Genomic DNA, 26905 nt, shown 5'->3' on the forward strand with positions numbered 1-26905 from the left:
TCTTATGTAAAAAATTTTTTCACATATTTCAAAGAAAATGTTAAAAAGAAAGGGGGATGCAGTGATATTCAGATATCAATATACATGATCAATGAATTACATGTACAGTCATTTCAACACTAGATGGCTCACAGTCAGATACTACAAGAACTGGTTTCCCACCTTTTCTAAGTCAGATGACAAGATGATGTCAGAACAGTGAACTAGCTAGAGTGAGAGAAGTTCGAGCTAGTTTGTTATAATAGTATATAGTTATATAGTTATCTGTATTGTACTTTAATTCTTTATTGTTAGTTTAGTATTGAGTAAAAGGACTCACAGTTTATTATTTTATTACACATTAAATAGTTCATCTTTCAACAAGAAGACAATTGGTGGATTCAAGGGTAAAATGTATATTTTAGATAAGTCATTATTTAAAATATAACACACTCCCTCAGCAGTGACCCTCTGACCGTGCAGCGCTCCCTCAGTACTGATCCTCTGACAGTGCGACACTCCCTCAGTACTGACCCTCTGACAGTGCGGCACTCCCTCAGTACTGACCCTCTGACAGTGCGGCACTCCCTCAGTACTGACCCTCTGACAGTGCAGCACTCCCTCAGTACTGACCCTCTGACAGTGGAGCACTCCCTCAGTACTGACCGTCTGACAGTGCAGCACTCCCTCAATACTGACCCTCTGACAGTGCGGCACTCGCTCAGTACTGACCCTCTGACAGTGCAGCACTCCCTCAGCACTGACCCTCTGACAGTGCAGCACTCCGTCAGTACTGACCCTCTGACAGTGCGGCGCTCCCTCAGTACTGACCCTCTGACAGTGTAGCACTCCCTCAGTACTGACCCTCTGACAGTGCGGCACTCCCTCAGCACTGACCCTCTTACAGTGCAGCACTCCCTCAGTACTGACCCTCTGACAGTGCAGCACTACCTCAGTACTGACCCTCTGACAGTGCAGCACTCCCTCAGTACTGACCCTCTGACAGTGCAGCACTACCTCAGTACTGACCCTCTGACAGTGCAGCACTCCCTCAGTGCTGACCCTCTGACAGTGCAGCACTCCCTCAGTACCGACCCTCTGACAGTGCAGCACTCCCTCGGTACTGACCCTCTGACAGTGCAGCACTCCCTCAGTACTGACCTTCTGACAGTGCAGCGCTCCCTCAGTACTGACCCTCTGACAGTGCAGCACTCCCTCAGTACTGGCCCTCTGACAATGCAGCACTCCCTCAGTACTTACACTCTGACAGTGCAGCACTCACTCAGTACTGACCCTCTGACAGTGCAGCACTCCCTCAGTACTGACCCTCTGACAGTGCAGCACTCCCTCAGTACTGACCCTCTGACAGTGCAGCACTCCCTCAGTATTGACACTCTGACAGTGCGGTACTCCCTCAGTACTGACCCTCTGACAGTGCAGCACTCCCTCAGTACTGACCCTCTGACAGTGCAGCACTACCTCAGTACTGACCCTCTGACAGTGCAGCACTCCCTCAGTATTGACACTCTGACAGTGCGGTACTCCCTCAGTACTGACCCTCTGACAGTGCAGCACTCCCTCAGTACTGACCCTCTGACAGTGCAGCACTCCCTCAGTACTGACCCTCTGACAGTGCAGCACTCCCTCAGTACTGACCCTCTGACAGTGCAGCACTACCTCAGTACTGACCCTCTGACAGTGCAGCACTCCCTCAGTACTGACCCTCTGACAATGCAGCGCTCCCTCAGTACTGACCCTCTGACAGTGCAGCGCTCCCTCAGTACTGACCCTCTGACAATGCAGCGCTCCCTCAGTACTGACCCTCTGACAGTGCAGCGCTCCCTCAGTACTGACCCTCTGACAGTGCAGCACTCCCTCAGTACTGACCCTCTGACAGTGCAGCACTCCCTCAGTATTGACACTCTGACAGTGCGGTACTCCCTCAGTACTGACCCTCTGACAGTGCGGCACTCCCTCAGTACTGACCCTCTGACAGTGCGGCACTCCCTCAGTACTGACCCTCTGACAGTGCAGCACTCCCTCAGTACTGACCCTCTGACAGTGCGGCACTCCCTCAGTACTGACCCTCTGACAGTGCAGCAATCCAGTAGTTTGCTAGGAGTGTTAAAAAACTTAGAGCATTTGGTACAGTCTCTAACCAACTGGAGTTTAATGTTTGTTTTAATTTAATTAATTACTTTAATGTGGGATGGCACCGTGGTTAGCATTGCTGCCTAGCAGTGCCAGAGATCCGGGTTCAATTCTGGCCTTGAGCGACTGCTGGGTCTGCACGTTCTCCTCTGCGTGGGTTTCCTTCGGGGGCTCAAGTTTCCTCCTACAGTCCAAAGATGTGCAAGTTAGGGATTGGCTACGTTAAACTGCCCCTTAATGTCCAGGGATGGGCAGGTTAGGTTAAGGGTATAGGGCGAGGTGGATGTGGCAGTAGACATGGGTAGAGTGCCCTTTCGAAGGATTGGTGCAGACTTGATGGGCTGAATGGTCTCCTTCTGCACTGAGGGATTCTATGAGTATGAACTTTTTGCAGTACAACGAATTTGGGATCATTCGGGGAATGCTGTTGGCTGAACTCTTTCAGCTGAATAGTTCTTGGTGTTTCAGTGAGACAGACACAAGTTCCCAGTTCATTTATTGTTTGTGAACTGATTTCAGTCAAACCACCAGGAACTGGGAGGAAAGTAAAGAGAATTGGGAGCAAATGGGGGTAAATTGGGTCGAGCAAATTTTCAATCTTTAAAAAAATATATTTTTATTCTCCTTTTTCATTTTTTCATCAAAATTTACAACAAGAGATAATCAACAATAACAACAAATCCACTGGCAAACTCCCAGCCAACAATCCCCTCATCCCACCCACCCTCAAATAACTCCCAACATTTCAAATACAAAACACCAGTGAAAAAGAATCATCAATAACTTCTACATTCCAAACCCTCCCGCTTCCCCCCCCTAATGTTCGATGTCATTCAGTTCATGAAAACGCATGATGAATAAGGCCCGTGAGTTGTAGAACCCTCGATCCTCCCCCTCAACTCGAGCTTTACTTTCTCGACTGTTCTGAACTCCAGCAGGTCCCCCCCGCCACGCCGAGGCACGGGGCAGAGAAGCGGACCTCCACCCCAACAGGACCCACCTTCAGGCAATCAGTGAGGCGAAGGCTAAAACATCTGCCTCCGTACCCACTTCCAACCCCAGCCCATCCGATACCCCGAATGTGGCTTCTAGGGGACTCGGTTTGAGTCTCATGTGCACCACCTTTGAGATGACCTTAAAGACCTCCCTCCAATACCCCTCCAGTTTTGGGCAGGACCAAAACACATGAATGTGATTAGTGCCCCCCCCCCCCACACCGTTCACAAACATCCTCTACCCCCTCAAAGAGTTGGCTCACCCTCGCCTTTGTGAGGTGCGCCCTATACACCACCTTCAGCTGTATCAGCCCCAACCTCGCGCACAAAGTTGATGCATTCACCCTCCAGAGCACCTCACACCATGATCCCGCCTCAATATCCTCCCCCAACTCTTCCTCCCACTTTGCCTTAATCTTCTCGAGCGATACCTTATCTTCCCCTAGAATGCATATTTTTAATCTTGACCTAACTGCCACAACACATTCAACAGGCTGAATGACTACTCCTGCTACTGTAAAATGTGTGATGTTCCTCAACTGCACCTTACCATCATGTGACTTCCACCACCAAGAAGGACAAGGGCAGCAGATACCTGGAACCTCACCACCTAGAGGTTCCCCTCCAAGTCAGTCACCACCCTGACTGGGAAATCTATCGCCGTTCCTTCACTGTCGCTGGGTCAAAATCATGGAACTCGCTCCCTAACAGCACAGTGGATGTATCTACACCACATAGACTGCAGCGGTTCAAGAAGGCAGCTCAACACCACCTTCTCAAGGGGCAATTAGGGATGTGGGATAAATGCTGATCTAGGCAAGAGCGAGTTAAAAATCATTTGCTTCTGTAAAGTACTTGCTGCTCCTGTGCTCTGCAGCTTGGTATTCCCTTGGGAAGGAAACCGGTCGCCAACGCTCAAAGCCAGTCCTGCTCCGCCCCAAAGTGAGCAATAGGAATAGGTCATTCCGAATGACCATGGCTGATCTTTGATGTGAGCTCCACTTTCCTGCCCGCTTCCCATATCCCTTGACTCCCTTAGCATCCATAAATCTACCCCACCTTGAATATACTCAGCGTCGGAACATCTGCAGATGTCTGGGGTAGAGAATTCTCAAACATTCACCGAGTGTCAAAGTGTCTCAGTCTTGACTCTGTGTTTAAGATTCCCCGGCCGGATGTAAAGTTTTCTCATTATGTACCCTGTCCAATCCCTTCAGAACTTTCAATATATTAATTAGATAATTCTCCTTCTTCTAAAGCCCTCTCCCTAATTCTTCAGAACCTGACACACACGCTGAGAAGTAAGGGCTTCATTGGGGTTTGACGATGTTTATCTGGAAACCAATGTTATCCAGTGATTTTATTTCAGATCAGAAGGGAATACTTATCAGCAGAAGTAAACCATTCGGCCCCTCGAGCCGGCTCTGCCATTCTGTGAGATCATCACTGATCCGATGGGCGGCAGGGTAGCACAGGGGTTAGCACTGTTGCTTCACAGCTCCAGGGTCCCAGGTTCGATTCCCCGCTGGGTTACTGTCTGTGCGGAATCTGCACGTTCTCCCCGTGTCTGCGTGGGTTTCCTCCGGGTGCTCCGGTTTCCTCCCACAAGTCCCGAAAGACGTGCTTGTTAGGTGAATTGGACATTCTGAATTCTCCGTCTGTGTACCCGAACAGGCGCCGGAATGTGGCGACTAGGGGCTTTTCACAGTAACTTCATTGCAGTGCTAATGTAAGCCTACTTGTGACAATAATAAAGAATATTTATTTATTTGATTGGGATCCCAACACTACTTTTCTTTTCTTTTTAAAATATATTTATTAAAGTTTTTAACACAATTTTTCTCCCTTACAAACAATAACCCCCCCCCCCCCCCGTAACAAAAAAAACAAACTTTTCGACCATAAGATATTGGAGCAGATTTGGGCCATTCAGCCCATCGAGTCCGCTCTGCCATTCGATCGTGGCTGATAGTTTCTCATCCCCATTCTCCTGCCTTCTCCACATCTCCCCTGATCCCCTTAAACTTTCTTCCATCATTTATTCATGTCAGTCATACAGGGAGCACGTTTATGTTTCAGGACATTAATCAGCAGTGACCTGCATTCCATCCCTGCAAAAGGTTAGAACCTCCTCTCAGCTGTGCGTCACCCAATGGATGTCTCTCTCTCTGTCTTCTGCAGCATGTGACTGTGATCCCATTGGCTCCTTGGAGGGTGGCATTTGTGACAGCGATACGGACCTGGACTTTGCTATCATTGGGGGGCAATGCCGCTGCAAAGAGAATGTGTGGGGTGCCCGCTGCGGTCACTGCAAGGAGGGTTTCTATGGTCTAAGCATGGACAATGCACAAGGCTGTCAGGGTAAGTACACTTCACTGTGTTGGAAACAGTCAAACCCTCGTCTCAATAGAGTGACCATGAAACTATTGTCCTAAAAACCCATCTGGTTCACTAATGTGCTTCAGGGAAAGAAATCTGCCGTCCTTACCCGGTCTGGCCTACATGTGACTCCAGGGGCGGGATTCTCCGCCCCCCCCCCCCCCCCCCCCCCCCCCGGCCGGGTCGGAGAATCGCCGGGGGGGGCGGCATGAATCTGACCTCATAATTTAACACTCTTTGCCCTGGCATCATTCTGGTGAATCTGTGTTCCACCTTCCCCACTATCCAAAGCCAATGGGCGGGATTCTCCCGTTTTCGGATTCTCCGTCCCGGCAGCCGCCCAATGGAGTTTCCCATCATGGGCACCCCCACGCCGTCGGGAAACCCGCGGATGTGAGTGCGCTGCCGGCGAAGCTGACCATCCCACTGACGGGGAATCCCGCCTCATATCACTTTCCTGAGGTGTGGAACCCAGAACTGAACACAGGGGTGATCTTTGTGAGAGCTTTCCAGGATGGAAGGCACAGTGATCACAAAGACACTTGAAGCTCCTTTTAACAACTAAACTAATTCTATTTACACGACTAAATTCGATGTGAGATGCACTCATGTGTGCGGAACTTGACTATAACCTGAGTACGGCCTCAACCGGGACCTGGGATTCATGTCACATTACATTCATCCCCCACCATCTGGCCTGCGAAATCCTACCAACTGTCCTGGCTTGACACAATTCACACCTCTTTAACCTGGGGTTACCCCATCTCTGGATCTGTAAAGATTTAATCACCTGCTAATGCTCGCATTCCAAGCATTGTTTGGCATCTTTGAATTTGTCTATATATATGTTTCTGGAACCTACCTCTTCATTCACCTGAGGAAGGAGCAGCGCTCCGAAAGCTAGTGATTCAAAACAAACCTGTTGGACTTTAACCTGGTGTTGTAAAACTTCTTACTGTACTAAATTAGAGTTTGACATTTATTCCCAATAGTAAACACATATATATATAAGAATTAAACTACACTAACACTATCGTTATCTACTAATTATGACTATAATATCTTAACTAGCTCTGCAATACACTTCTAATCTTGTCTTCTTCAGCTCAAATCCACTCTCTCCCAGAAATGCAAGCGCCAGTGCAATATATAGTACTGTCCCTTATCTCCCTCCAGTGGCTAGGCTTAACATAACATTAACGCTTCACATGCTGTACATTTGTATAATGTCACACACAGTTGCTCCAGATGGAGTCTGACCAAGTCTCTGTAGAACTTGAAATAAATTAAAATCTTCCATTCCATTGGTCTTTTCAATGTAATGATTATTCTATAAATGTGAACGACATTATTATTGTAAGAAGTGCTCTGTTTATCCCAGCCTGCAGGTGTGATCCCCGAGGGATTATAATGAGTGAAGCGCCATGTGACCAGATCAGTGGCGACTGCTTTTGCAAGAGGCATGTGACAGGACGCTACTGTGACCTATGTCTGGTAAGCACTGGGGCAGAACAGGATAGTGAACTAGACAGGGTCCTGCGTAAGAGACACTCTGTATTGGATTTATACTCAACCAATCCAGAGTCAATGATAAAGAGTGAATCAGGTTAGTATTTTAAAATTGCAGAGTGGAAAGATAGAAATTTATATTAAAAAAAAGAAATATCCACATATTTAGAGCCCTTCATTTTCTCAGGCCATCCCCAAGCACTTTACACTCAAAGAAGTATTTTGTAATGTTAAAAAGCAACAACCAATTTGCACACAGCAAGTTTCCAAATAGCAATGTGATAATGACCAGCTAACCTGTTTCAGTGCTGTTGATTGAGGGATAAATATTGGCCGGTCGGCAGAGAACTCCTCTTCTCTGCTTCAAAATAATTTCTGGGCTCTCCCAGAAACCCATTAGACTTTTTAAACACCTGAGCCTCAGGGGAAACATTGCTTGATTGACAGCTCTGGCTCCCTGATCCCTGCTATCAATTTCACAATGTTTTTGCAAACAACAAAAAGAGGTTTCAAGGGCTTACTGTTTCTGCTATTGATACTTTAAATGGGTTGCTTAATTGACACTTTTATTGAGCTATAGTAAGAGTTTTGTTTAAGCAAATGGGACATTATCAATGAATGATCGTTTTCTTAAAGTTTTCTTTTTACACATCTTGCTATCACTATAGGGCTCATTGCTCTTATCCAGTGGTGAATGGGTAGGGAAAGTCCTTAACTTGGCATGGGATGCATGAGGATTCCTGGGGGTGAGTGGGAGGCATACCTTGGTATGAAAAGCATTAGGTGCCGCCATAGAGGGTGAGTGGAGAAATAGAGGCCACAAAGTCAAGACAGTGGCTCATACGTGTTGTTACTTGTGGAAGAGCTGTCGAAAACAGGTTAGAAATATACATTTCGAATACATCCAATCAGGAAATAAGGAGAAATGTCTTTTTCAGAGAGTGGTGAGAATGTGAAACTAACTGCCACATAAACCAGTTGAGAGAAATCGAATAAATACTTTCAAAAGGAAACTGGCTGAGAGAAAAGGCGAAAGAGAGCTGATGTTGCAAAGCTCAGATGATGCAGTTGGAATGGGAGGAGGGTCCTGTTTAGTACAAACAGCAGCAGAGATTAGTAGGGACGAGTGGCCTGTTTCTGTACATTTCGTATTATTTCTGAGAATGGATTTGTAAAGAGGAGATTGGAGGGAATTTTACAGGTTAAATCTCTGAGGCTGTCACAGACTAAACCTCAACAAAAGGACATGATAGCGCAGAATCAAACTGGGGAGGGAGGATTTTAGGACAGGGCTTTGTCTGTTTCCAAAGGTTCGACTGACTGAATAAGCACCCACAATGTCCAAGACAATTAATTCTTTCAAAATCAACTTCCATAAATTCCTGGTTCAGAGTGGGATTGCAGGTTAGAGCGAGAGGCACCATTTCAAAACCTTTGTTGGGTGCGACTGTTCATGAATGTCTGTAAAGGCATGCCTTGGTGATCAGCTGACCAGGGTTAGCAATTGTAGTTTTTGAGAATGGGTGGACTTCTGCAACTTGGTCTGTTCCCATTAAGGATTCGGCAGTATGTATTCATCCAAGTGATTAAGTATGTGACTGGAGTCAGTGATCAGGGAGAGTGTACACGGGGCTGTATTTCCAATTCCAACTCCCTTCCCACACCTAGTGGTGCTCAAGGGAACACTTTCACCTGTTTCCGTAGCTGATAATCCTGGGAACAGGTCAGCAGTCCGATTCCAGGGGTTTATAGATTGAGGGTTACCAGTCTGGCTGACCAGGAGTCTCACCCGACCTCACCGCCAGCCATTGGTGTATTTGGAAAGATTTTTCAGGTTAATCCTGAGCTTCTTTGGCCGAGTTATGAACATACTTTCCTTGGCCGTCAAGTCCTGGGTGGGACTTGAACCCAGAGCTTCTGGCTGAGCGGCAGGGACTCCACCCTGCCCCACAGGATCTCTCATGGGGCTGTATACGGAGCGGGTATAACGAGAAACTGGCAATAAGTAGTCTTGCTATTTGCGTGTATTTGGGAATGAGTGAGTGTGGAGAGTGGGTACACTTTGACAAGGGTGAAACTGCTTCTATCTCTCTTTGCCTGAATATTATTTTCTGTTCTTCTCTCTTTTCTTTAGGAAGAATATTGGGGACTCAGCAATGATATGGCAGGCTGCAGACAGTGTGACTGTGACTTCGGAGGCTCGTACAGTAACAGGTATTGCTCTGACAAGAATTTGCATAATCATGGGGACGGGTAAATCAAAATGTGCTTTGTTTCTTTTAGTGTTTCCATTTTAAACAGTCTCCATCTAACTGTTCAAAAGGCGCACTGCTCGATCACAGAGTCAGTGTCATAATATACACCAGTATATCAAGGTGCAGATACGCACACACTGATGGACACACAGTGGGACCAATCAACACACACAACACCGCAGCCAATCACCAGTTAGAGCACACGCACTATAAAGCCAGGGGGCATCAGAGTTCCCGCTGATTCGGGATGCAGCCTCCTAGTAGGACAGAGCCCACAGCCTGCAACACAGATCTTCACCATGTGCTGAGTGCATCGACTGGTTCGGACAGGCATAGGTCTTTATTTCAATCTAATATCGTGCTAACCCACATTGAAAGTATGTTAAACAGTTTCTGACTTAATAAAATCGTGTTGCACTATTTTAAATGTTGGTGGCCTGTATGTGTTCCACAGATCCAGAGCGCCCAACGCAACAGTCAGTACTGAGGGAGTGTTTCACTGTCAGAGGGTCAGTACTGAGGGAGTGCTGCACTGTCAGAGGGTCAGTACTGAGGGAGTGCTGCACTGTCAGAGGCTCAGTACTGAGGGAGTGCTGCACTGTCAGAGGGTCAGTACTGAGGGAGTGCCACACTGTCAGAGGGTCAGTACTGAGGGAGTGTTTCACTGTCAGAGGGTCAGTACTGAGGGAGTGCTGCACTGTCAGAGGGTCAGTACTGAGGGAGTGCTGCACTGTCAGAGGGTCAGTACTGAGGGAGTGCCACATTGTCAGAGGGTCAGTACTGAGGGAGTGCAGCACTGTCAGAGGGTCAGTATTGAGGGAGTGCTGCACTGTCAGAGGCTCAGTACTGAGGGTGTGCTGCACTGTCAGAGGGTCAGTACTGAGGGATTGCTGCACTGTCAGAGGGTCAGTACTGAGGGAGTGCCACACTGTCAGAGGGTCAGTACTGAGGGAGTGCCGCACTGTCAGAGGGTCAGTACTGAGGGAGTGCCACACTGTCAGAGGGTCAGTACTGAGGGAGTGCTGCACTGTCAGAGGGTCAGTACTCAAGGCAGATGAACAGGGAGGATGTCTTTTCTCTGGAGGAGAGAAGGCTGAGGATTCGATAGAGATCTTAAAAAATTCGGAAGGTCTTTGACAGGGTAGCAGAGATGTTGCCATTTGTGGGGAAGTGATAAAAAACGGTCCCAAATAAATCAAACTGGAAATTCGGGGGTGAAGTTCTTTACCCAGAGAGCGGTGAGAATTTGGAATGTGCTCCCACAGGGAGTGGTTGAGGTGACGAGTATCGAGACATTGAAGGAGAAACTAGATAAACACATGAAGGAGCAATGAATGGGTTTCAGTGATCAGGTTAAATGAAGTAGGGAGAGGAACAGGCTTGTGTAGACCAGAGGGATCAGTTTAGCTCGCTTGGCTAGGCAGTTGGTTCGGGATGCAGAGCGAGGCCAGCAGCCTGAGTTCAATTCCCATACCGGCTGGGGCAATAAAACATAGGAGCAGAATTAGGCCACTCGGCCCATCGAGTCTGCTCCGCCATTCAATCACGGCTGATATTTTCTCATCCCCATTCTCCTGCCTTCTCCCCATAACCCCGGATCCCCTTATTAATCAAGAACCTATCTCTCTCTGTCTTAAAGACACTCCGTGATTTGGCCTCCACAGCCTTCTGAGGCAAAGAGTTCCACAGATTCACCACCCTCTGGCTGAAGAAATGCCTCCTCATCTCTGTTTTAAAGGATCGTCCCTTTAGTCTGAGATTGTGTCCTCTGGTTCTAGTTTTTCCTACAAGTGGAAACATCCTCTCCAAGTCCACTCTATCCAAGCCTCGCAGTATCCTGTAAGTTTCAATAAGATCCTCCCTCATCCTTCTAAACTCCAACGAGTACAGACCCAGAGTCCTCTACCGTTCCTCAAACGCCAAGTTCTTCATTCCAGGGATCATTCTTGTGAACCTCCTCTGGACCCTTTCCAAGGCCAGCACATCCTTCCTTAGATACGGGGCCCAAAACTGCTCACAATACTCCAAAGGGGGTCTGACCAGAGCCATATACTGCCTCAGAAATACATCCCTGGTCTTGTATTCTAGCCCTCTTGACATGAATGCTAACATTGCATTTTCCTTCCTAACTGCCGACTGAACCGGCACGTTAACCTTAAGCGAATCGTGAACAAGGACTCCCAAGTCCCTTTGTGCTTCTGATTTCCTAAACCTTTCCCCATTTAGAAAATAGTCTATGTCTAAATTCCTCCTTCCAAAGTGCATCACCTCACACTTTTCCACGTTGTATTCCATTTGCCACTTCATTGCCGCTCTCCTATTCACTCTCCTTCTCAACGTTGTCCTCACCTGAGGTGAGGTGATCTTCAGGTAAAATCACCACCAGTCAGCTCCCCCCCTCACAGGGGAAAGCAGCCTCTGGTCACCTGGGACTGTGGCGAATTTACCTTTTTTAACCTTGCCTGTAGACCAGTTTCTGTTTTCTAAACTCATTGTAACTTTGTGTTCAAGCCCTGAAGTACGTCCATTGGTTTGCCGATAATGTCTGTCCTGTTCCTGTCAGGTGCTCCACGGGGAATGGGCAGTGTGACTGTCGGCCCAACATCATCAGCCGGCAATGCCAGGACGTAGAGCCGGGATTCTTCTGCATGCCTCTAGATTTCTACACGTATGAGGCTGAGACGGCTCAACCTCGATCACCAACCGACCATCTCCCAGTAAGTCAAGCACACGCCACGTTGTACATATTGTACCAGAGTGTGCCAGGCTCGCCACACTATGCCAAACTGTGCCGGGCTCGCCACACTATGCCAGACTGTGCCAGGCTCGCCACACTATGCCAGACTGTGCCAGGCTCGCCACACTATGCCAGACTGTGCCGGGCTCGCCACACTATGCCAGACTGTGCCAGGCTCGCCAAACTATGCCAGACTGTGCCGGGCTCGCCACACTATGCCAGGCTGTGCCACACTGATCCAGGATAAGCCATTCAGTTATTGCTCGGACCGTGTTATCGGTGAGTAGGTGTATATAAAATTGGCAATGGAAGGTGTGCATGGATGGCAGTTTTATCAGAGTGTCGATTGACGCCACTGTATTAGGCAATGATTTGAAGGTGGATAAGATAGAAAGCAAAGTTCATTTATTCAACGGTATATTTTTTAAGTCCCTGTAACTATTTTAAGTCATATGTTCAGAGTTTATTTTTACATTATCGTTATAATTTCCTGTGTCTGCATCTGGAATGGAAAATACCTATGTAAACTTGTCACACCGCTATTACCCCTTCCTACCAGGGGTGGTGCTGCAGAACGCCCATTGATGGAAGGATGTAATCATATATATATTTTTTTTAAATAAATTTTATTCAAAATTTTTCACAGATTATCACAACAGAAAAATAGAACCCCCCCCCCTACACAAATAATAAAACAACAAGAACAAAAGTGCATAAATAAACAAATAAACGTTAAACAGTAAACAATAGTGCATCCCCTACTAGACACGAACTTGCCCCGGTCATGTGCGCCCTGTGCAGCACCTTAAATTGTATCAGGCTGAGCCTCGCGCAAGAGGAGGAAGAGTTTACCCTTCCCAGGGCATCCACCCACTTACCTTTTAACTCCTCCGCCGAGGCCGCCGCCTCCTTCTGCATCACCTGATAAGTTGCCGAGATCCTACCCTCTCCAACCCACCCCCCTGAAAGCACCCTGTCCTGGACCCTGCGCGCCGGCAGCAGCGGAAACTCCACCACCTGTCGCCTAACGAACACCCTTACCTGCATATATCTGAAAGAATTTCCAGGGGGAAGCCCGAATTTCTCCTCCAGTTCCCCAAGGCACCCAAACTTCCCGTCTATGAACAAGTCCCCCATCCTCCTAATACCTGCCCTGCGCCAACTCAGGAACCCCCCATCCATTTTTCCCGGGAAAAAACGATGGTTCTCCCGTATCGGGGACCACACCGAAGCCCCCACCTTCTCCCTGTAGCGTTTCCGTTGCCCCCAGATTTTGAGGGTCGCCGCTACCACCGGGCTATTGGTGTACCTCGTAGGAGGAAGCGGCAGCGGTGCCGTCACCAGCGCCTCCAGGCTCGTGCCCACACAGGATGCCATCTCCAGCCTCTTCCACACCGTCCCCTCCCCCTCCATTACCCATTTACGTATCATCGCCACGTTGGCAGCCCAATAGTACCCACATAAGTTTGGCAACGCTAACCCCCCCGTCCCTGCTCCGCTCCAAGAACACCCTTCTCACCCTCAGGGTCTTCTTCGCCCATACGAACCCCATAACACTCCTGTTAACCCGCTTAAAAAAGGCCTTAGGGATCAGGATGGGGAGGCACTGAAACAAAAACAAAAACCTCGGGAGCACCGTCATTTTAACCGACTGCACCCTACCCGCCAGGGAGAGAGGAAGCATATCCCACCTTTTGAACTCCTCCTCCATTTGCTCCACCAGCCTCGTTAAGTTAAGCTTATGCAGGGCACCCCCGCTCCTAGCCACCTGAACCCCCAGGTACCTGAAACTCCTCTCCGCCCTTTTTAGCGGAAGCTCACCAATCCCCCTTTCCTGGTCTCCCGGGTGCACCGTGAACAGCTCGCTCTTCCCCATGTTGAGCTTATTTCATAGAATTTACAGTGCAGAAGGAGGCCATTCGGCCCATCGAGTCTGCACCGGCTCTTGGAAAGAGCACTCTACACAAGGTCCGCACCTCCACCCTATCCCCATAACCCAGTAAACCCACCCAACACTAAGGGCAATTTTGGACACTAAGGGCAATTTATCATGGCCAATCCACCTAACCTGCACATCTTTGGACTGTGGGAGGAAACCGGAGCACCCGGAGGAAACCCACGCACACACGGGGAGGATGTGCAGACTCCGCACAGACAGTGACCCAAGCCGGAATCGAACCTGGGACCCTGGAGTTGTGAAGCAATTGTGCTATCCACAATGCTACCATGCTGCCCTGAACCCGGAACCCGGAAAAATCCCCAAACTCCCTAAGGATCCGCATCACCTCCGGCATTCCCCCCACCGGGTCCTCCACATTTTTCATTTCATTTCATTTCATTTTTTATTTCACATACAATAGCTGATCGTCTGCATACAACGATACCCGGTGTTCCTCTCTCCCCCCCCCCCCCCCACCCCCCTTCCCCCCGCACCAACTCCCTCCAGTTCCTAGACTCCCACAAAGCCATGGCCAGGGGTTCAATCGCCAATGCAAAGAGCAGGGGGGATAGAGGACACCCTGCCACGTCTCTCGGCATAGCCGGAAATATTCCGACCTCCTCCTGTTCGTGGCCACACTCGCCACTGGGGCCTCGCACAGCAACCTCACCCAGCTGACGAACCCCTCCCCGAACCCAAACCTCCTCAACACCTCCCACAGGTACCCCCATTCCACCCTATCAAAGGCCTTCTCTGCGTCCATAACCGCCACCGTTTCCGCCTCCCCCTCCACCGCCGGCATCATAATTACATTCAGGGGCCTACGTATGTTGGTATTCAACTGCCTCCCTTTCACAAAACCCGTCTGATCCTGGTGTATGACCCCCAGAACACAGTCCTCAATCCTCATGGCCAATACCTTTGCTAGCAGTTTCGCATCCACATTCAGGAGTCAAATCGGCCTATACGATCCGCACTGTACAGGGTCCTTGTCCTGCTTCAGAATTAGAGAAATCAGCGCCCGAGACATCGTTGGGGGCAGGATCCCCCCTCCCTTGCCTCGTTGAAAGTCCTTACCAGCAACGGGCCCAACAGGTCCACGTACTTCCTATAGAATTCCACCGGGAACCCATCTGGCCCCGGTGCCTTCCCTGCCTGCATACTCCCCAGTCCCTTGACCAGTTCCTCCAACCCAACCGGTGCCCCCAGCCCCACCACCTGCCCCTCCTCTACCCTCAGGAACCTCAGCCGGTCCAGAAAGCGATGCATTCCCCCCCCCTCCTCCGAAGGGGGCTCAGACCAATACAGTCCCTCGTAAAAGTTCCTGAAGACCCCATTAATACCCACCGCACTTCGCACCGTGCTCCCCCCCTCCATCCCTAACTCCCCCGATCTCCCTCGCTGCCTCCCGCTTCCGAAGCTGGTGTGCCAGCATCCGGCTAGCCCTCTCTCCGTACTCGGACACCGCCCCTTGCGCCTTCCTCCACTGCACCTCCGCCTTCCTGGTGGTCAACAGGTTGAACTCGGCCTGGAGGCTTTGTCGCTCCTTGAGTAGTCCCTCCTCGGGGGCCTCTGAATACCTCCTATCCACCCTTACCATCTCCCCCACTGGCCTCTCCCTCGCTCTCCTCTCCTTCCCCTCTCTGTGGGCCCTAATGGAGATCAACTCACCCCTGATCACCGCCTTCAGCGCCTCCCAGACCACCCCTACCTGCACCTCCCCATTATCATTGGCCTCCAGGTACCTTTCTATACACCCCTGGACCCGCCCGCTCACGTCCTCGTCTGCCAGCAACCCCACCTCCAAGCACCACAGCGGGCACTGGTCCCTCTCCTCCCCCAGCTCGAGGTCCACCCAATGCGGGCATGGTCAGAGATGGCTATCGCCGAATACTCCGTGTCCTCCACCCTCAGAATCAGCACCCTGCTCATTACAAATAAGGCAATCCGAGAGTAGGCCTAATGAACATGGGAGAAGAATGAGAATTCCCTGCCCCCCCCGGCCTGACAAACCTCCACGGATGCACTCCTCCCATCTGGTCCATGAACCCCCTCAGCACCTTGGCTGCCACCGGCCTCCTGCCCGTCCCAGACCTAGAGCGATCCAGTGCCGGGTCCAGCACCGTGTTGAAATCCCCCCCCGCCCCATTATCAGGCCCCCTGTCTCCAAATCTGCATGAACCCCGCATCGTCCCAATTCGGGGCGTATACATTTACCAAGACCACCCGCACCCCCTGCAGCTTGCCACTCACCATCACATACCTACCGCCATTGTCTGCTACGATGCTCAACGCCTCAAACGACACTCTCTTCCCCACCAAAATTGCGCCCCCACCACCCCCCCCCCCTCGATTTTTTGCATCCAACCCCGAATGGAACACCTGCCCTACCCACCCCTTTCTTACCCTGACCTGATTGACACCCGCAGATGCGTTTCCTGGAGCATGAACACATCTGCCTTCAGCCCCTTCAGGTGCGCGAACACACGGGTCCGTTCAGGCCTCTTACATTCCAGGTTATCAGCCGGATCAGGGGGCTGCCCGCCCCCCCCCCCCCCCCCCCCCCCGCCGATTAGCCATAACCCTTTCTCGGCCACCCACGTGCCCGCGCCCTCCGCACTTCCCGTTCCCCCCAGCGGCAGACCCCCACCCCGACCTCCTCTACAGACTCCAGCTCCCCCTTGGCCATTCCAGCAGCAACCCGGTTCTCCCCCCCCCCCCCCCCCCCCCCCCCCCCAGCTAGGTCTCCCCCCAGCAGCATTTCTCCCCCCATTGCACTCCCATGAGTCAGCTGACTCCTGCTGACCCCGGCCACCCCGCCGCTCCATCGACCCCCCCAGTGTGGGAGTCTCCCCTCCCCCCTCCTGTCCGTCAACGGGCTCTCCCCTCACCCCCCCGACCCCACCCCCTTCCACTCTCAGCCAGGAGAAAGCTTTCCACCCACCTGACCCTGCCTCCTCTGGCGCAGCTCCCTTTCCAGGCCCAGTCCCAATTCCCCCGGCTCGGGCCTCCCCGCCGCGGGGCCCCATCTCCATTTCCAGCCACCGATGCCCACAGACCTTTACCTACCCCACCCCCCTACGAACCCACCCGACAGACAGAGAAGAAACATTGCCCAACCAACCGCACAATCCCCCCAAAACACGACACAACAGTCCCAACCATCCCCCCTCAGCATCCCCTCGCCCCCAGCCCTCAATCCAAGTCCAGCTTTTCAGCCTGAATAAAGGTCCACGCCTCCTCCGGCATCTCGAAGTAATGGTGACGGTCCCTGTAGGTGACCCACAGTCGCGCCGGCTGCAACATGCCGAACTTCACCCCTCTCCGATGCAGCACCGCCTTCGCCCGATTGCACCCGGCCCTCTTCGTAGCCACCTCCGCGCTCCAGTCCTGATAAATCCGGACCTCTGCGTTCTCCCACCTGCTGCTCCGCTCTTTCTTGGCCCACCTTGAGACACATTCTCTGTCCACGAGACGGTGGAATCACACCAGCTGCAGCTCACTGGGCTTGGGCCTCCTCGCCAGCACTCGATGGGCCCTCTCCAGCTCCACGGCCCCTGGAAGGCCCCCGCGCCCATCAGCGTGTTCAACATGGTGACCACGTAGGTTCCGACATCCGATCCTTCCGGCCCCTCCGGGAGACCCAGAATCCGCAGATTCTTTCTTCTCGACCGGTTCTCCATGTCCTCCAACTTCGCCTGCCATTTCTTATGGAGCGCCTCGTGCGCCTCCACCTTCACCGCCAGGCCCAAGATCTCGTCCTCATTCTCCGAGACCTTTTGCCGGACCTCCTGGATCGCCGCCCTTTGGGCCGTCTGAGTCTCAAGCAGCTTGTCGATCGAAGCCTTCATCGGCTCCAGCAGCTCTGCCTTCAGCTCCGTGAAGCAGCACTGGAGAAACTCCTGCTGCTCCTGTGACCACTGCGCCCACTCTGCCTGGTCCCCACCCGCCGCCATCTTGGTCTTCCTCCCTCGCACCTTTCTCTGTTCCAATTCCACTTTTTCCACCGCTCCACTCCTGGTCCAATCCATACAGTGCCGGGGGAATATTGCTGTCCCCTTCCCACACTGGGAATCGTTGAAAAAGTACCGTTGGGGGCCCTAAAAAGAGCCCAAAAGTCCGTTTCTAGCGGGAGCTGCCGAACGTGCGACTTGGCTCCGCATAGCCGCAACCGGAAGTCCTGATGTAATTATAAGCGAACAAGCTGTGAATAAGATGGAGACCAAGGTAAATGGACCAGAGAATTTAAATCAGACTGCAGGACAAAGTCTCATTGGTTAAAATGGAGAATAGATAATCGAGACTGATGTGAGGAGACAAAGTGGTGCCCCTGGGGGACGGGAGAGGAGACAAAGTGATGCCCCTGGGGGACGGGAGAGGAGCAAAGTGATGCCCCTGGGGGACGGGAGAGGAGACAAAGTGATGCCCCTGGGGGACGGGAGAGGAGGATAAATCTCTGGAGTTGTTCAAGAGGCAGCGCATCATTGGGGAAGTCTCATGTCACTGTGGGAGCACGGGGCTTGTTGGGCTGAATGGCCTGTTTGGTGATCTTTGTGATTCGCCTGATAACAGCCATTGGGATAATTTGCCAGTCAGGCTGTGAATGTACATGTGTGTGTATGTGACTGTGTACATGCATTTGCCTGTGTACATTTGTTTGCATGTGTTTCTGTACATGTGTATTCATGTGTCTGTGTACATGTGCCTGTCTGTGTACATGTGTGTGTGTGTCTGTGTACATGTGTGTGTGTCTGTGGACATGTGCAGGTAGGTGTGCACATGTGTGTGTGTTCATGTATCTGTGTACATATGTGTGCATGTATCTGTGTACATGTGTGTGCATGTATCTGTGTACGTGTGTGTGCATGTATCTGTGTATGTGTGTGTGCATGTATCTGTGTACATGTGTGTGCATGTATCTGTGTATGTGTGTGTGCATGTATCTGTGTACATGTGTGTGTGCATGTATCTGTGTACATGTGTGTGTGCATGTATCTGTACATGTGTGTGTGCATGTATCTGTGTACATGTGTGTGTGCACGTATATGTGTGCACGTGTATGCATGTATCTGTGTACATGTGTGTGTGCATGAATCTGTACATGTGTGTGTGCACGTATCTGTGTACATGTGTATGCATGTATCTGTGTACATGTGTGTGTGCATGTATCTGTGTATGTTTGTGTGCATGTATCTGTGTATGTGTGTGTGCATGTATCTGTATGTGTGTGTGCAAGTATCTGTGTATGTGTATGCATGTATCTGTGTACATGTGTGTGTGCATGTATCTGTGTACATGTGTGTGCATGTATCTGTGTACATGTGTGTACATGTATCTGTGTATGTGTGTGTGCATGTATCTGTGTATGTGTGTGTGTGCACATGTATCTGTGTACATATGTGTATGTATCTGTGTACACATGGACCTGGTTGGGTGTGTACACTGGCTGGAACTTTGTCAACGGTATCTGTTCCCAATGTCGTAACCAAAACACTGTGCGCCACGTACACTCTCTCCCCTTTCCCCGATTCCACTCCACTCCCCCTGACTCACGCTGTCGGTCCTGAGGCGCGATGCAAGCTGCCCATTGTCCTGCTCTGCGCCCCTGTGCTGTAGAGTTCACCAAGGACAGCCACTGACCCCACACAATGACACAAAGCCCACTGCTGCAAGCTAGCTCCAAACAATCGCAACTGTGTGGCCAGAGATTCTCCTGCACCAACTTTATCTTAAAGATGGGGCATAATTTAGAAAATTTTACACGAATCAGAATTCATAGTGTGCAAATATATCACCCGTATGAATAGTGTCTAAATATATCACCCGTATGAATAGTGGGCAAATATATCACCCGTATGAATAGTGTGCAAATATATCACCCGTATGAATAGTGTGCAAATATATCACCCGTAATAATAGTGTGCAAATATATCACCCGTATGAATAGTGTGCAAATATATCACCTGTATGAATAGTGCGCAAATATATCACCCGTATGAATAGTGTGCAAATATATCACCCGTCTGAATAGTGTGCAAATATATCACCCGTATGAATAGTGTCTAAATATATCACCCGTATGAATAGTGTGCAAATATATCACTGTATGAATAGTGTGCAAATATATCACCCGTATCAATAGTGTGCAAATATATCACTGTATGAATAGTGTGCAAATATATCACCCGTATGAATAGTGTCTAAATATATCACCCGTATGAATAGCGTGCAAATATATCACCCATATGAATAGCGTGCAAATATATCACCCGTATGAATAGTGTGCAAATATATCACCCGTATGAATAGTGTGCAAATATATCACCCGTATGAATAGCGTGCAAATATATCACCCGTATGAATAGTGTGCAAACATATCACCCGTATGAATAGTGTGCAAATATATCACCCCAATGAATAGTGTGCAAATATATCACCCGTATGAATAGCGTGCAAATATATCACCCGTATGAATAGTGTGCAAATATATCACCCGTATGAATAGCGTGCAAATATATCACCGTATGAATAGCGTGCAAATATATCACCCATATGAATAGTGTGCAAATATATCACCGTATGAATAGTGTGCAAATATATCACCCGTATGAATAGTGTGCAAATATATCACCGTATTAATAGTGTGCAAATATATCACCGTATGAATAGTGTGCAAATATATCACCCGTATGAATAGTGTGCAAATATATCACCGTATGAATAGTGTGCAAATATATCACCGTATGAATAGTGTGCAAATATATCACCGTATGAATAGTGTGCAAATATATCACCCGTATGAATAGTGTGCAAATATATCACCCGTATGAATAGTGTGCAAATATATCACCGTATGAATAGCGTGCAAATATATCACCGTATGAATAGCGTGCAAATATATCACCCGTATGAATAGTGTGCAAATATATCACCGTATGAATAGTGTGCAAATATATCACCGTATGAATAGTGTGCAAATATATCACCGTATTAATAGTGTGCAAATATATCACCGTATGAATAGTGTGCAAATATATCACCCGTATGAATAGTGTGCAAATATATCACCGTATGAATAGTGTGCAAATATATCACCGTATGAATAGTGTGCAAATATATCACCGTATGAATAGTGTGCAAATATATCACCGTATGAATAGTGTGCAAATATATCACCGTATGAATAGTGTGCAAATATATCACCGTATGAATAGTGTGCAAATATATCACCGTATGAATAGTGTGCAAATATATCACCGTATGAATAGTGTGCAAATATATCACCGTATTAATAGTGTGCAAATATATCACCGTATGAATAGTGTGCAAATATATCACCCGTATGAATAGTGTGCAAATATATCACCATATGAATAGTGTGCAAATATATCACCGTATGAATAGTGTGCAAATATATCACCGTGTGAACACGGCACAGGTCCGTGCCGTACTCCATAAACCTCAAACATGCCGTTTGCATCTCACCCGGCATCAGGACATTGATAGTTTGATCTGACTGAATTCACTCTCCCCACACACCACGGGACTCTCTGTTCCCCGACGGCGATTTCATCATCGCCGATTGGGTGCAGAATCTTTTTAAAGCTCAAATCGGATGCCCCGCCCCCTCCAAAACGGCATCATCGGGGAGTACGCTGCCCGCCGTTGGGACGGCCTCAGGACGTTACCTTAATGTTCTCCCCCGATGCTCCGCCCCCAATGGGCCGAGTTCCCCGCCCCGCGGTTGATTCACGGTCTCAGCGATCAGGAACCCGGCGTGGCTGCTGCGGACTGTGTCCAACGCCGACACAGTCGGCGGGGGGGGGGGTAGCTGTGCTGCTGGCCGGGGCTGGGAGAACTGGTGGGGGGTGGCCCGGGGGTGGCGAGGGGGTGTTTAAGGGGACACTATCTGCCAGGTCGGGTCCGTGCACAGCCAGTGCCGTGTTGTACGGTGCGACCGCTGCAGGTCGTCGTGTTCACACGCGCGGCCACGGACCCGACAATTCTCCAGGCGTTAATATCGGGAAGGCCGTGCGCTTTACGTGGCATGGCTGCTCGCCCCTTACCGGTCGGATGATCGGTGCTGGGGCCTCACCAATTTTTCCCACGTAAAACGCCACGGACATAGCCCCAAAATCAGAGAATCTAGCCGCACATTCCCCATCCTTGTGAGCTCCAAAGATCCTGCACAGCGTGTTTGTATCTGTGTGTGTGTGTGTGTGTCCATGTGCAAGGTGTGAGCATGAGTGTGTTAGCTTCTATTGGTAGAGGGATTGAGTTTCGGAGCCATGAGGTCATGTTGCAGCTGTACAAAACTCTGGTGCGGCCGCATTTGGAGTATTGCGTGCAATTCTGGTCACCGCATTATAGGAAGGATGTGGAAGCATTGGAAAGGGTGCAGAGGAGATTTACCAGAATGTTGCCTGGTATGGAGGGAAGATCTTATGAGGAAAGGCTGAGGGACTTGAGGCTGTTTTTGTTAGAGAGAAGAAGGTTAAGAGGTGACTTAATTGAGGCTTACAAGATGATCAGAGGATTGGATAGGGTGGACAGTGAGAGCCTTTTTCCTCGGATGGTGATGTCTAGCACGAGGGGACATACCTTTAAATTGAGGGGCGATAGATATAGGACAGATGTCAGAGGTAGGTTCTTTACTCAGAGAGTAGTAAGGGCGTGGAATGAGCTGCCTGTAACAGTAGTGGACTCGCCAACAGTAAGGGCATTCAAATGGTATTGGATAGACATATGGACAATAAGGGAATAGTGTAGATGGGCTTTAGAGTGGTTTCACAGGTCAGCGCAACATCGCGGGCCGAAGGGCCTGTACTGTGCTGTAATGTTCTATGTGTGTGTGCAAATATGTATCTGTGTGTGTGTGTGTGTGCGAGACTGTGTGTATGTGTGTGATTGTGTGCAGTTGTGTGTGAGTGAGAGGAACTAGTTAATTATGGTGCTCTCAGTCTTACAGAAATTATAAAACAGCTTTGCATTGCTTCATAAAAAGATTAAAATCATGTACAAATGATGGAGATGTTTGCTGTGTTGGAGTTCTGAGACCGCGCGATGGTGGGGGTGTGGGGGGCGGTGTTTAGACTCGGGGATGACATCCTGCGGGTCCCTCATCTCCCACTTCAATAAGCTCATGCTGAGGCATGTCTGCCCCTAGCTGGGTGGTCCTTGCTCTTTCCAAGGTGGAAGCCTCACTGATTAGATTTGCAGACTGTGTGTCTACGCACAGCCAGGGCTTCAGGAGAGATACCATCACAGATATACCAGCAGCCACTCCAACCAGGGAGCGGTTAGATACACATGCTGCAATCACGGTCTGATCACCCCATCAGTTCCACCCGCCCATGTCAGTTAGTATCAGAGACGTTTCCAGCACACAGGCCATTGGGCACGTCAGGCTGTGTTGGTTCTTTGAAAGAGCAAACAGCCCAACCCCTCCTGCCCCTTTCCCATTGCCCTGAAAGTTATTATTGAATCTGCTTCCCCGCCCTTTCAGGCAGCACCTTCCAGATCACAACAACTCGCTGGGTGAAAGAAACGTCCTTATCTTCCTCTGATTCTTTTGATAACTGGTTAATGCAACATTTTTACTGCGCCTCAGTCGAGGTGGCAGGAACCTGAAGGTGAGTTACCCACTCCTGCCAACTCTCTGAGAATTAATCATTAATTTTCAGGCAGTGCTTCCAAAACTCACAGAAATGTCACAGGGGCTAAAACTTTATGGCTTTTCAAACAAAGTCCGATTGAAGTCAGGTTGTGGGCAGAAGCGGCCACGGGATGACCAGTGGAGATGCCGACAGGAGAATGCCATCGTCCACACTGAACTCCTCCTTTGCCAGGTTAGCCCACAGTGGCTCCTCTGGGGGTTTCCCTTATAACCCGCTGTGCAGGAGGATGTGGCGTCATTTTGGCAGTGTAGGGTCTTTTGGGCCCAGGTGCGGATTTGTGCGTCCATCACGAAGTTCAACATCAATTAAACTTTATCGGTCACTGGCAGGAATGGGGGGCTTTCAGGCAGAGAGAGCTGGCTGAGGTCATGTGTTCATGGTCAATGTTCAAATGTATATTCATAAGCTGCGAACAACAGTGCCCAGTGTTGGATTTGGGCCGAGTGGAACCATCTTGTCTTCATTAAGAGGCTGAGTCAGGGATTATGGTGCATGATCATTGTGAAATGACGCTCATAGACGCACTGGTGAAATTCTCTTTACTGCGAAAATCACGGCCAGTCCTTCTTTCTCAATTTGTGCGTAGAAGTAGATGTTCTGGATGTTTCAGTAGTTCCATCCCATCATCCTACTGGTGGGGCAACAATGCCGTATGGAGAGGTGTCACATATGAGGACAGGTGGTCTTGACCAATTGCAGTGTGACAATAGTTTGATGGCACCCACTGGCGCTTCGCTCTGGTGAATGCTTCCTCCTGCAGTGTTTTCCACGGCCATTTCTGGTGGTTCTTCAATACCGCGTGCCGGGGGGGTCAACAAGGTAGCCAGATTTGGGAAAAACTTTCCATAATAATTGACAAGTCCCAAACGTGACCTCCGCTCTGTCATGTTCCCGTGGGCCAGGGCTCGCCTGATCGTACGGACGTTTTCCTCCACCAGTTGCAACCTGTCCTTATCGACGCGGCATCCAAGGTGCGTGACCTCCATCACCCGGCAGACGGACTTGTCCCTCTTCAGGAGGACATCCTCGTTGCAGAACCTCTTCCAGGTTTCCCAGGTATTCCTTCTTGGTGGCCCCTGTAATAAGCACATTTTCCAGGTAGACAGCCAGCCTGGGAAGCTGGGTTTTCCATCACCCTCTGGAAAATTGCACAGGCCAACGACCCCCCGAGAAGAAGCCGGGTTTACAGCTCCCTGTGGGCGTTGATGGTGATGTATTTCCAGGGTGTGCGCGGCTCATGTTGAGCTTCGAGTGACCCCCAGCCAACTTTGTGTCCAGAACTTCTACACGTGGCATGGGGTACCAGTCCAAACGGGAAGCCCTTTCTGCTGTCATCTTGTAATTGCCACACAGATTTGTCTTGTTTCAGCGTTGGGACCACTGGCGCTGCCCACTGTGCGAGCTGGACTGGGACCACTGGCACTGCCCACTGTGCGAGCTGGACCAGGTCCACTGGCGCTGCCCACTGTGCGAGCTGGACTGAGACCACTGGCACTGCCCACTGTGCGAGCTGGACTGGGACCACTGGCGCTGCCCACTGTGCGAGCTGGACTGGGACCACTGGCACTGCACACTGTGCGAGCTGGACAGGGACCACTGGCACTGCCCACTGTGCGAGCTGGACTGGGACCACTGGCGCTGCCCACTGTGCGAGCTGGACTGGGACCACTGGCACTGCCCACTGTGCGAGCTGGACTGGGACCACTGGCACTGCCCACTGTGCGAGCTGGACTGGGACCACTGGCACTGCACACTGTGCGAGCTGGACAGGGACCACTGGCACTGCCCACTGTGCGAGCTGGACTGAGACCACTGGTGCTGCCCACTGTGCGAGCTGGACTGGGACCACTGGCGCTGCCCACTGTGCGAGCTGGACCGGGACCACTGGCACTGCCCACTGTGCGAGCTGGACTGGGACCACTGGCACTGCACACTGTGCGAGCTGGACTGGGACCACTGGCACTGCCCACTGTGCGAGCTGGACTGAGACCACTGGCACTGCCCACTGTGCGAGCTGGACTGGGATCACTGGCACTGCCCACTGTGCGAGCTGGACAGGGTGTACGATGCCCAAGCTTTCTAACCAGGATGCCCAAGCTTTTGGCCCGGATGTATTTAGGCTGGGCCTCTGGGCCAACATATATTTTTTTCTCTGGCCTCCTTTATTTTTACCAGGCCTTCCTGGAAAACCTCTGGATACTTTCCGAGAACTTCGTACAGGCCGCCAGTGCCCATCCGGAAGATCTGTTACCAACCCAGGTGGAGTCTTTGTAACCAATCGCTGCTGAGAAGACTGGGCCTTGCACCAGTGCTGGCCTAACTGTCTGTTGCCAGTGGGTATCTGGGGTTGCCGTGGTATCGATTATTGCCAATGGCTCCATGGTATATGTTACTAGCCGGGCCTTGGTTTCACTCAAGCCCAGACGGAGCCTACAGATGGTCTTTAGTCCGATAATATAGTCAGAAACCCTCGTGCCAACGTCCATATCTAGGGGGTGACCATTGATTTGAAACTTTATCCACTTTAGGGGGCCTTAATGCAATTTAGTTGCGTCAGGTTTTCCTCCTCGGGTGGGGCAATATGCAAGGCCCTAACTCGGGCGTCTGTGTCACATGGCCAGGGGAGTGCATTCTGGCAGCCTCGATGGCCATGGGGCCTGTACTAAGTGTGGTACTGTAGTGGGTACGTCTCATCGTTCTACGGGGAGATGTCCCGCTGGACCTTGGTGACCATTGGGCCTGACTGCGATGTCGTTTTGGGGTGACGGGGTCACGTAAGCCCTATCCTTGGGGAGCGGGGGCCCCCCAACTCTCCAACACTGTAACCGACAGAACCCTGGAGTTGCTGGAGCCCCTTTTCCGCATTCTCGTGGGAGAGGGACGGTTCTTTGGCTCTTTTCAGGTCTGAGGCCAATTCGACAGATAGCTTCCTCTGGGTCGCCGTATTGTTGATTCCACACAACACGATCTCGCCACATTTCGGGGAAGAATGGACCAAAGTCACAATGTTCCGCTAAGGAACGAAGTTGGATCAGTAATTCTGTCACTGGTTCCCAGGGATTTATCCGGCCATATTGATGTGGTGCCTCTGCATTTGACAGATGGCTTGGGGTCGGAATGACTTGCGACAAGTTCCACGAGCTCGTTGACGGGTCTCTAGTCTGGGGCCACGGGTAGGTGAGGCTCTTGATGATGCTGAATGTCAGGCCCCCCAGGCAGTCAGGAGTATCACCTTCTCTCCGTCTTCCCCAACAATAACGTTTTCCGTTCAATAAACTGGGCCC

The 26905-nt window shown here is 50.4% G+C and overlaps 1 protein-coding gene across 1 annotated transcript in view; it reads left to right on the forward strand.

The window, feature by feature from the left end:
* Positions 1 to 26905, forward strand: part of lamb2l (laminin, beta 2-like) — a 334455-nt gene that overhangs the window by 169289 nt on the left and 138261 nt on the right. The window contains exons 11-14 of the mRNA XM_072473107.1: positions 5307 to 5486; positions 6886 to 6998; positions 9148 to 9227; positions 11832 to 11985. Coding sequence (XP_072329208.1) covers positions 5307 to 5486; positions 6886 to 6998; positions 9148 to 9227; positions 11832 to 11985 — 527 coding nt within the window. The remainder of the gene's footprint in view (positions 1 to 5306; positions 5487 to 6885; positions 6999 to 9147; positions 9228 to 11831; positions 11986 to 26905) is intronic.

Source organism: Scyliorhinus torazame, chromosome 13, assembly GCF_047496885.1.
Source record: "Scyliorhinus torazame isolate Kashiwa2021f chromosome 13, sScyTor2.1, whole genome shotgun sequence".
NCBI lineage: Eukaryota > Metazoa > Chordata > Chondrichthyes > Carcharhiniformes > Scyliorhinidae > Scyliorhinus > Scyliorhinus torazame.